We start from the raw sequence: 11,984 nt of genomic DNA on the forward strand, positions 1-11,984 counted from the left end.
ACCATGTCGGCCAGCCTGGTCTTTAACTCCTGACCTCAAGTGATCCACCTGCCTCGGCCTCCCAAAGTGCTGGGATTACAGGCATGAGCCACCGTGCCTGGCATGTTTAGTATCTAAGTCTCTTGATTTCAATTCTTTTTGTTCCTAAAGTGTTTGCTTTATATTGCTCCAGTCTCTACATATTTTTGCCTCCTTATCAGGCTTCTTTGTCTGGCCATCTACAAAATTGTTAGTCCTATATTTAGAATATTCAAATTTAAAGTTAGAGTGGATTACCAACACCATCTGTTCCAATCCCTTCAAATTACACGTACTAAAATCCAAGAATTGAGCAGTGACTAGTTTGCCCAAAGGCACATAGCTGGAAACCATCAAAGAGAGCCAGGCACAGAAACCATGACTCTGATTGCTAGGTCAGTGCCCTTTCACGTTCAGATCAATTTTGTTTTTGATTTGATGCTCATATTCCACTCTTCCATCTTTATCATTTCTGAATCCTTCCCTACTTCTACCACCACCACATATTGCTTGTTCAAGTCCTACCAAAGCTGAATTTTAAATCGTTTCTTTAATTATGAAAAAAATTCTTGAACTTTATTATTAAACAGTGTTCTTTTGTCTATGGTAGTATTCACAGAGACCCTTGATTCAGTTCTATTTTATAGGTTTGAAGTTCATTCCATTACTTACAGTGGATGATGTTTCTTCTCTTGGGAAACAAAAATGTGATTGGTGAATTACATAAGTTACACTAAGATATTTATGCCTCTTTCTCAGAAGGATAAATTTCAAATATTTTAGCAAAAAAATTGGAAGATTCATAAAAGATGTGTGAAAATTGTTTCCCAAAATTCTGTGGCTTTTAATCTAACATGGTTACTAAAATATAGAAACAAACCTATTAATTGAGGTTTCCATCATGAGGTAATGAAGCTCTGATCATCTCTCATCGTTTGTGTCCTAGGGGAGATAATAATTGATGTTACTCATATAGTGCTTCTAATTGTCTAGGTACTGTTCTAGGGGCTTTATTTGAATCTTATGATGCAGATTCATTATCTCACTATACCCATTTTAGAGAGGAGGTGTCTGAGGCACAGAGTTGCTAAATATCCTCAAGGTTATGAAGTAGTAAATGTGGACTCAAAGTCTGCTAGTTTGAATTCAGAGTTGGTTCTCAAAACCCATGCACTATAATGCATCTCTGGCAATAAAACATATCAGAATAGCTCCTTTACTTAAAAGCAGTCCCTGTTTGTGGGCCCTCTACTGGGCGATGCCATTACCACCAAACCCAGCATTTATGGGGTCAGTTAATTTACAAAAATTTATTGTATACGTATACCCATTCAGCCGTTTTGTTGTAGGCTGTCACAACAATCAGGGAAGTTGAAATGCCAGAATTTCTCTGATATAGAGGAAAATGTCTAAAGTCTCCAGAAGATATTAAATAATTCCTAACTCTACCTTTCTGGGAGGGGGTGGGAGGACATAGCATCACCACGGCTGATTTAATAAATGGTAGAGGGGAGGACTGTGCAACAACTCTAAGTACACATACACATAGTGATGATCTACCAGTACTTTGCTCAAACTTACCTATGACCATTTATGTGTACAATTAAACACCAGGAAAAAAAGGAATATCACAATAGTTAAAGGACTGTTGGAGGCAGAGTTGACATTTACTCCCAGATTCCTGAAGGGTCATCACTGCTCTTTTGAGTGGAGGCATTTGGTAGTATGTAGAGTCCTAGTTCAGATCGGGTGCATGTTGGGTTCACCAAATGACAACCTCCCAGAGATCATTACATCATTTCCTGAATGTATAATTGGAAAAGATATACTTGGTAGTTTGTAGAACTCCACACTTGTTCCTTGTCCTGTGGGTTACAGCTATTATAGTAGGGAAGTCACCCAAACTGCCCTATCCCCCAGTCTAAAATAGTATTTTTCTTTTTTCTCTTTTTTTGAGACAGGGTCTCACTCTGTTGCCCAGGCTGGAGTGCAGGGGCGTGACCTGCAGCCTCCACCTTCTGGGTTCAAGCAATTCTCCTGGCTAAGCCTCCCGAGTAGCTGGAATTACAGGTGCATGCCACCACACCCAACTAATTTTTGTATTCTTATTAGAGACAGATTTTCACCATGCTGACGAGGCTGGTCTTGAACCCCTGGCCTCAAGTGATCCACATGCCTTGGCCTCCCAAAGTGCTGGGATTACAGGTGTGAGCTACCATGCCCAGCCTAAAATAGTATTTCAAAAATTATACTTCATTATGAAGGGGTAAAAATATCCCAAAAATATAGAAATAGTTCCCATTCTATCTCCATTTAATTCACCAGTGTGTCACCTATGAAAGCTAGTCACTTCCTGGAGAATGCCAATGGAATATTGTAAACTTATCCCAGCAGTAGTCTAAATTACAGCTGCTGTGCCAAAGGTGGTATCTTTGCTACAGCAGATTAACATAGTCCTGGGAATATAATATGTGATCACTGATCTTGTAAATTTTCTTTTCCATCTCTTTCACAAAGGAGAATTAGAAACAGCATTCACTTGGAATGGACAACATATACATTTGCTGTCTTACTCTGCCATAAAATAGCCTGAAGAGACTTGAGCCATTGGGATATTTTATAGATTGTCTTAATGGTCGATTATATTAATAACATTATGCTGTCAAACCAGTGGCAAGTATTAAATACCTCAGTAGTACACACATGTTCTCAAGAGAAGGAATAAACTCTATAGAGAACTGTGAAATTGTCACATCATCAAAATTTTGAGTTTGATGGCCCAGTCCATGCTAGGTCATTTTTAAAGCAAAGGAAAATGTTTTTTCCTTCTTTAAAATTTTTTTATTTCAAGTAAGTTTTGGGGTACAAGTGGGGTTATTTTTGTTACATGGATGAATTATATAGTGGTGAATTCTGATATCTTTGTGCACCCATCACCTGAGTAGTGTGCATCGTACCTAATGTGTAGTTTTTTACCCCTAGCCTCCCTCCCACACTCCCACTTCTGATTTTCTAAAGTCTATTATATCACCCTGTCTGACTTTGTTTACTCATAGCTTAGCTACCACTCATAAGTGAGAACATAAAGACTTGGTTTTCCACTCCTGTGTTACTTCACTTAGAATAATAGCCTCTAGCTTCATCCAAGTTGCCGCAAAAGGCATTACTTCATTCCTTTTAATGGAGGAGTAGTATTCCATGGTATATATATTTTTTATCCACTCATGAGTCGATGGGGACTTAGGTTGGTTTTCCACAACTTTGCAATTACGAATTGTGCTGCTATCAATATACATGTGCAAGTATCTTTTTCATATAATGACTTATTTTCCTTCGGGTAGATATCCAGTAATGGGATTGCTGGATCAAATGTGAGATCTACTTTTAGCATTTTAAGGAATTTCCTTACGGTTTTCCATAGAGGTTGTACTGATTTACATTCTTACCAGCAGTGTATAAGTCTTCCCTTTCCCCCACAACCATGCCAACATCTATTGTTTTTTGACTTTTTAATAATGTCCATTCTTGTAAGAGTAAGGTGATGTCTCGTGGTTTTGATTTTCATTTCCCTGATGATTAGTAATGTTGAGCATTTTTCATGTATTTTTTGGCCATTTGTATATCTTTTTTTGAGAAATATCTATTCACGTGTTTTGCTCACTTTTTGATGGGATTATTTTAGTTTCTGCTGATTTGAGTTTCTCGTAGATTGTGGATACTAGTCCTTTGTAGGATGCATGGATTGCAAACATTTTCTCCCATTCTGTAGGTTATCTGTTTACTCCGATTAATATTTCTTTTGCTGTGCAGAAGCTTTTTAGTTTAATTAGGTCCTATTTATTTTTGTTCTTGTTGCATTAGATTTTGAAGTCTGAGTCATGAACTCTTTGTCTAGGCTGATGTCTAGAAAAGTTTTTCTGATGTTGTCTTCTAGAATTTTTATAGTTTCAGGTCTTATATTTTAGTCTTTGATTCACCTTGCATTGATTTGTTATAAGGTGAGAGACACAGATCCAGTTTCATTCATCTACATGTGGCTTGCCAGTTTTCTCAGAACCATTTATTGAATAGGGTGTCCATTCCCTAATTTATGTTTTTGTATGCTTTGTCAAAGATCAGTTGGCTGTACATATTTGACTTTATTTCTGGGTTCTTTATTCAGTTCCATTGGTCGTCATGCCTACTTGTATACAAGCACCATACTGTTTTGGTAACTATCGCCTTGTAGTGTAATTTGAAGTCTGGTAATGTGATGCCTCCAGGTTTGTTCTTTTAAACAAAGGAAAATTATTGCATCTTGCACCTTCTGTCACTAATAAGAAAGAACTATACCTGGTAGATTTCTTCCATTTCTGGAGGAAGCATAGGCTATAACCAGGGATACCACCACAACCCATATGCTGAAAGCCATGAAAGTCTGTCAGCATTGAGTAGGGTGAAAATCTGAAAAAGGTTTTGCTGCAAAAGATCTAGACTTTGTGCAGATAGCCTTACTTCTTTGGCCATACCACCTGGCATACCCAGGTATTAGAAAAATTGGTGGTGAAAAGAGAAAAAATGAGTTTCATAGCAAGCACCAGTTAGATAATTACAACACAAAGCTTTAGGGGCTTAAGCAATCATTTTTCTAAAGATTATAGAGTAATTAACACATAGACATGTAATTCCACAAGATGTCATATTATACCACATTAAAGATATGGAGGTATGAGAGTTAGCACATGACCATTAGATCTACTGGCCTCTTCACATAGTGTACCACCCAGAATCGGATCATCTAATGAAGAAATGAAATGGCTGTTATCAAAATAGTCCTCATGGTGAGCTACAGGAAAGAGGATTTCAACAGCTATGTTTTATATTAATCACCTTTTTCTTCCCCTCCATTCCCACCAACTAATTCATATGAAATACACTGGCAGAGGCTACCATTTTGGGTTTAGATTACTCTGCAAAGATATAACAACTTATTTCTTCTATTTTGCCAACTTTCTTCTGCCCTGATGTTATTTGTCCTGCCCTGTTTGTCCCCTGGATAAAAAATGAGTGGATTCAGACAACAATATCCCAGCTTCCATTTATCTCTCCGGTGTCACTCTTGACCCTTCTCCACCCAGTTTTGTGCCTTTATTAAGCTCTTCTTCAGTTACCTAATTTGAGTGTGGCATCTCTTGTCCTGGCAGGATCCTGACTGACACAAGTGTACAAAATTGAAAGTAAAAATACCTTGTGTTCTTGCACAACAACCTCACTGTCAAAAGTACTTATTGCAAAAAGTTTATTGCCTACTTGTTCAGATTTATATGCACAGCAGCATAGTCTGTGCTGTATTGGTATCCCCTGTTTCACTCAATGGTGTGTTGTGGTTGTCTTTAACTATATAGATATCAAACTTGCTTTACAGTGGTTTTAGAGAATTTGATTGTATGGATGTGGCATACTGTTTAAAATTTATCATCAACCGCTGGATGTTTTAGTTGTTTCATTTGCTATTAAGCTCTTCCCGGAATGAATTTCTGTACAGCTAAATCTTGGTACATACCCATAACTACACAGTATATGATTATGTAAAAATGAAGTGTTGTATACATTCTTCTACCATTTAAACTGTAATAAAAATTTGGCACAGTGGCTTTTCTGGAGATGATAAAATGATTAGAGTTAAGTTTTTGAGTTAACATTTACTTATTTTCAGGGATTAATTATAATGAGTAGTTATCACTATTGCCAACAAAACAGCACAAATATATTAAACAAAAATATTCCACTTTTGTTTCCCTCTTTTTCTCTAGTGTCTTATTATGAACTTTTGTATCTTTTGGTTGCACTGGTCAAAGCAAATAGTTCTCTAGTGGCAAAGTCCATGACCCATAAGCTTCTTTAAACTATCATGTTTTTGCAGTATCACTTGGTCACTGTCCTCTTGAGGTATATGTAATTAGCCTTATATTTCCTATGGCAGGATATTATATGGCACTTCATGTTAGAGAACACAGAGAACTCCCACGTTAGAGAACACAGAGAACTCCCAGAGTACCTGAACATGTTGTTCTCTCTATACAGGTAAAGTGGAAGGATGCAAATAAATTTAACAACGGGATATTGGCTTTAGTTTTAGATAAGGTTCTGTTGTGGGAATTGCTATGCACATGAGTCATAGTCTAAAGCAGATAGGATCCAGGATAAGGAATTGAATAAAATGAGAGAATAATTGTGAAAAAGTTTATTGACATTTGAGAAGAAGTTAATTGGCATTGGCTTTTGAGCTAGGATTACATTGTGCCTGTGGAAAGGTGAAAGACATTAGAAAAAGTCTGATTTTGCAATATTTTAAATTCAGCATAGGTTGCAATTAATCACTCTATGATTATATGAATGATCCTCATCCTTTGTCATGTGATAAATAGGCAAGAAAAATTGACACATGAAGATAGAAAAACATAGGTTATTATATTTTTCTCTCAGGGTTTTTTATCAAAAGAGATGGGTATAAACTGATCCTCTTCCATAACAAGGGAAGCAAATTGCTTAAGAATTTGTCAAGTTTGCAAGATGGAAGAGTCTCATAGATGCTTTATTAGAAATGAAAGACATGGAGACCAAAAGACCCAAAGCTTAGTAAATAATTTCCAATGTAATGTCATTTAAAAATGTGATGTGAAAAGTTTAAAAATAAAATAATACATAAACCACCAGGAGCTTGATTTAGTTTTACTGGTCTCTTATATTATTTAGAATTACAGTGTTTGTATTAATTATATCTTTGAACTGTAGGTAGAATGAAGAAGGATTTAGAGAATGCTTATAAATAAAAAAAATTTTTTAGGAATCACTGAGAAAACATTCTAAGGTAAATATAAAAGGTATTGAGTTTGTTGAATCTTGGAAACAGAAAGGGGATAACTTTGTTGCATTTATGTATATAAAAGTTAATTTGACTGGACACATGGTTATAAAACTTTATTTGATCCTCACAATTTACTTTGTAAAGTTAGTATCAAGAATTGCAATTTGGTAGACCAACTGAGACTCAGAAATTTAAATAACTTGCCCAATACCAACTTGTAAGTAGCTGAAAAATTATATAAATCTTTGTTTCTGAAGCCCATATTCTTTCCAACATGCTATGTTGCTTCTCTAAATAAAACTGAAATTACAATAAAATGTGATAAATCTTTGTATAGAGGTTTGAACAAAATGCTTCCAACTGTACCAAAATGCTCTTTGTAGTTTAAGCTTTTTAGATCATGTGCTAAATAGTCTAGGGCAGTGATTCTTAAATTATCTTCTCAAATTATTTTAGTTACATACTTTTTCCCACAGTGCTTCTTGGACTTCTAGTTTAGTAGAATACAAAATCAAACACTTGGGTTTTGCTGTAATGTTAAATTATTAGAGACATTTCTAAACACTCTCAATTTCAGTACCTAACATAATACAAACCAGTAACAGTTTGTGGACCTGCTCTTCTCTGTAGACCACTTTTTTGTTGCTTCAGAGAATCCAGATGTGAATAAGTACTAATTCCTGCCTTTAAGACAAGTCAACGTGGTGAGTTAGACTTGTACCCAGTTTACTACAACATAAGGGATAGTAAAATGAGTACTCGTAATATAAAGCAAGACCTCACAGCTATGGTAAACATTTCTTAAACCTTGAAATACTTTCCAGATGTGGGGAGTGAGGAAGAATGTTTTTGCTAGAATGTGGCTGTGGTCTTGGTAATAGTTGAGAAAATGTAAATAGTTTTGTGTGACTAGAGCCAGGCTATATTAGTCTTGGAGCAAAAATTAAAAGAATTTGGAGTCAAATTCCTGTTACCCATGTTGACCAGTCTTGTATTTCACGAGGAACATCACAGCCACTACTCTGGGAGAAGCAGAGGGATATTAAAGCAGAGAAGGTTTTCCCTTTCACACTTGGTTGTCACACCGTGTTAACACAATTTCAGAACCTATCGGGACATTAGATTCTTCTCTCAACTCTCTGCAAGTTTTATTAAAGTGTAGTTAACAAATAAAAATTATATATATGGAGAACAATGTGATACTTTGATACATGTATATGTATGAAATAAATCAAGCTAATTAACATTCATCTCCTACACTTATTTATTTGTGGTAAAAACATTGAAGATCTATTTTTCTAGAAATTTTAAGTATGAAGTACATTATTATCAACTATAGTTACCATGCTTCACAAGAAGCCTCCAGAATTTATTTGTCCTGTTTAACTGAAACACGGTATTGGTGCATAACATCTCATTCTCTACCTGCTTCATCAACCCTTGTCAGCTGCTAATTCTAATCTCTAGTTCTATGGGTTTGACTTACGTAGATTCCACAGATAAGTGAGATTTTCCAGTATTTGTAATTCTGTGTCTGTCTTATTTCAATTAGCATAATGTCCTCCAGGTTCATCCATGTTGTTGCAAATGACAGAATTTCCTTATTTTTTTTTTGTGGTAAGGCTGAAGAGTATTCGATTGTATAGGTACACACACAGACACAAACACATTTGCTCCATCCACTTATGTGTCAATGAACACTGCATCTTAGCTCTTGTGAATAATGCTGTGATGAACATAGGTGTACAGATATTTCCTTGAGGTATGTGTTTCAATTCCTTTGACTATATACCTAGAATGAGATTTCTAGGTTATATGATAGTTTTGTTTTGTTTTGTTTTTGGAAACTCCATAGTGTGTTTCATAATGACTAAACAAATTACATTCCCAACAACAGTGTACAAGGGTTCCTTCACTTCACAGCCTTGTCAAGACTTGTTACCTGTTGTCCTTTTGGTAATAGCTATTCTGACAGGTCTGAGATAAGGTCTCATTGTCATTTTAATCTATATCCTTAATGATTAGTGATAAGATTTTTATATACCTGTTGGTCATTAGGTTGGTTTTAATGCTAAAGTAGAAATAGATATTTATAACTTTGACTTCTTTCCTTCTCGTTCATTAATATGATTATAATTTACATTTTTGGCTGTTGTTCTCTAGCTATCACTGCTAACAAAGCCAATGGTTGGGGCAAATCACTCCTTGGTGTCAGAGTTTGTGTTCCTGGGACTCACCAATTCCTGGGAGATCCGACTTCTCCTCCTTGTGTTCTCCTCCATGTTTTTTTTTTTTTGGAGACGGAGTCTCGCTCTGTTGCCCAGGCTGGAGTGCAGTGGCGCAATCTCGGCTCACTGCCAGCTCCGCCTCCCGGGTTCACGCCATTCTCCTGCCTCAGCCTCTCTGAGTAGCTGGGACTACAGGCGCCCGCCACGACGCCCGGCTAATTTTTTTTTTTTTTTTTTTGTATTTTTAGTAGAGATGGGGTTTCACTGTGGTCTCGATCTCCTGACCTTGTGATCCGCCCGCCTCGGCCTTCCAAAGTGCTGGGATTACAAGCGTGAGCCACCGCACCCAGCCTCTCCTCCATGTTTTACATGGCCAGTATGATGGGAAACTCTCATTTTGCTCACTGTGACTGCTGACCCTCACTTGCACTCCCCCATGTATTTTCTGTTAGCCAACCTCTCCTTCATTGACCTGGGTGTTTCCTCTATCACTTCTCCCAGGATGACTTATGACCTGTTCAGAAAGCACAAAGTCATCTCCTTTGGAGGCTGCATGGCTCAAATCTTCTTTTTCCACGTCATTGGCGGTGTGGAGATGGTGCTGCTCACAGCCATGGCCTTTGACAGGTATGTGGCCATATGTAAGCCCCTACACTACCTGACCATTATGAGCCCAAGAATGTGCATGTTCTTCTTAGTGGCTGCCTGGATGACCGGCCTTATCCACTCTGTAGTTCAATTGGTTTTTGTAGTAAATTTGCCCTTCTGTGGTCCTAATGTATTGGACAGCTTTTACTGTGAGCTTCCTCGGTTCATCCAACTTGCCTGCACAGACACCTACCGACTGGAGTTCATGGTTACAGCCAACAGTGGATTCATCTCTTTAGGCTCCTTCTTCGTACTGATCATTTCCTATGTTGTCATCATTCTCACTGTTCTGAAACAGTCTTCAGCTCATTTATCCAAGGCTCTGTCCACACTTTCAGCTCACATCAGTGTGGTAGTTTTGTTCTTTGGTCCTTTGATATTCTTTTATACGTGGCCATCTCCCTCCACACACCTGGATAAGTTTCTGGCCATCTTTGATGCAGTTCTCACTCCTGTTTTAAATCCTATCATCTACACATTCAGGAATCAAGAAATGAAGGTGGCAATGAGGAAAGTATGCAGACAACTAGTAAATTACAGGAAGATCTCCTAAGTGATGAGTTGTATTGTGAATGTTTTCATTGACTACTGAAGTTCATTGCTGATGGTCAGATTCAGAGAGAAGCTTCTTTTTTTCCTAACTGGGTTGATTATCCACACTGATATTGGGCCTATTTTGTCTTTTACTTAGCTGGGAAACACATAAACTTGTAAAAGTTGAGAAGGAGTTACATAAAGTATTCATAAATCAGAGATTATAATAACTTTTACCCACAATTCCTAAATAATAATATTTATGTAAGATAATTCTTAGAAATACAAGAAGATGGGCTTCTTTAAGGATCTCAGAACAGGGAAAACTCCCTCCGTCTCTCTCTAACAGGAGTTTGTCTCACACTCAGGAATTTTTAGCAGAATGTGGTGGTGTATTCATAAACGGAGATTGAACTGGGTCTTCCTGTTCAAACCTGTAGCTTGCCCCATTCTGGCCTCCTTTTCAGTCTCTGCCGGGACTGTGCAATGAGAGCAGAGTCTTTGAGAGTACACACACAGGAGTCTAATGGAGGCATGTTTCTGGGTAACAGCTGTGTGAGCTATTTTTGGAATATCAAGAGAGATTTGAGAAAACATGATTTTTCCTCTATGATCAACCTTATGCTACTCAAACCATTCAATTTTTGTTCCTCTTTCCCTCTCTTCCTTTTTCCTCAGCTGCTTTAGTTTTTCTTCCCTTTTCCTTTCTTCTTTCAGGCTTTCTTCCTTTTATTTGCTCTTCACTTCTTCTCTGCCATTTCCCTTTACCCCATGCTGTATCTCTTTATTCTTCTTCTTCTTTTTTTAAATAATTTGTAACAAAGTCTTACTCTGTCGCTTAGGCTGGAGTGCAATGGTGTGATCTCGGCTCACTGCAACCTCCACCTCCTGGGTTCAAGTGATTCTTGTGCCTCAGCAGCCTCCCGAGTAGCTGTGACTACGGGATGCACCACCATGCCTGGCTAATTTTTGTATTTTTTTTTTTTTTTTGTAGAGATGGGGTTTCACCATGTTGGCCAGGCTGGTTTCGAACTCCTGACCTCATGTGATCCTCCTGTCTCAGCCTCCCAAAGTGCTGGGATTACAGGCGTGAGCCACTGCACCCGGCCCCATGCTGTATCTCCTTTAACCTCCCTTTACTGCTATGCCTTTTAAATTGCTCTATTACAGTTACTATAAAAATGTCTACTCCACAGGTTTCATGTCTTGATGCACTCAACGTGTTTTGGTCATGAGGCCTCAGCTGTGAAACGTGAGCAAAGGCAAAACAGCCAAATGACAAGGATAGAATCAGTTAGTGTTTTTTTCCTTAAGCAAACCCATCAAAGCTGAGCATTGCAAACTTTGCCAAAATTTTAACATATATCATTGCTGCTTTACAGACTTACTATTTGAAATTATATATATATATGTAACCAAGGCAAATAGAACTTGCTTCCTGAACCTTCTATAGCTTTCTATTGCCATGGAATTTTGTCTTTTACTGTCCTCTTTCACAATGTGGAATAATCAGACATTTTATCTTAGGTTGAATCTGCCCTTTCCCCTTTGGTAAACAAAATCAGATACTATTACCTTGCATAGTCTGACATATTTCTTGGCTGCTATTATTCTTACTGTAGTGTCATTCACCTATATTATGATGTGTAAACAATACAACTAACTTCTGTTTCACTGACAGTTTTTTTTTTTTTTTTTTTTTTTTTTTT

The 11,984-nt window shown here is 37.3% G+C and overlaps 1 protein-coding gene across 1 annotated transcript; it reads left to right on the forward strand.

Annotated features, from left to right (window-relative positions):
* The first annotated feature begins 9,049 nt into the window (after window positions 1-9,049).
* On the forward strand, window positions 9,050-10,446 carry LOC129481771 (olfactory receptor 4F3/4F16/4F29-like). Its single transcript, XM_055276918.2, is given in 3 exon segments — window positions 9,050-9,135; window positions 9,444-9,482; window positions 9,484-10,446. Coding segments are annotated over 3 exon segments (936 nt in total). The 3' UTR covers window positions 10,295-10,446.
* Window positions 10,447-11,984: the final 1,538 nt, after the last annotated feature.

The sequence above is a fragment of the Symphalangus syndactylus genome, chromosome 5 (assembly GCF_028878055.3).
Source record: "Symphalangus syndactylus isolate Jambi chromosome 5, NHGRI_mSymSyn1-v2.1_pri, whole genome shotgun sequence".
NCBI lineage: Eukaryota > Metazoa > Chordata > Mammalia > Primates > Hylobatidae > Symphalangus > Symphalangus syndactylus.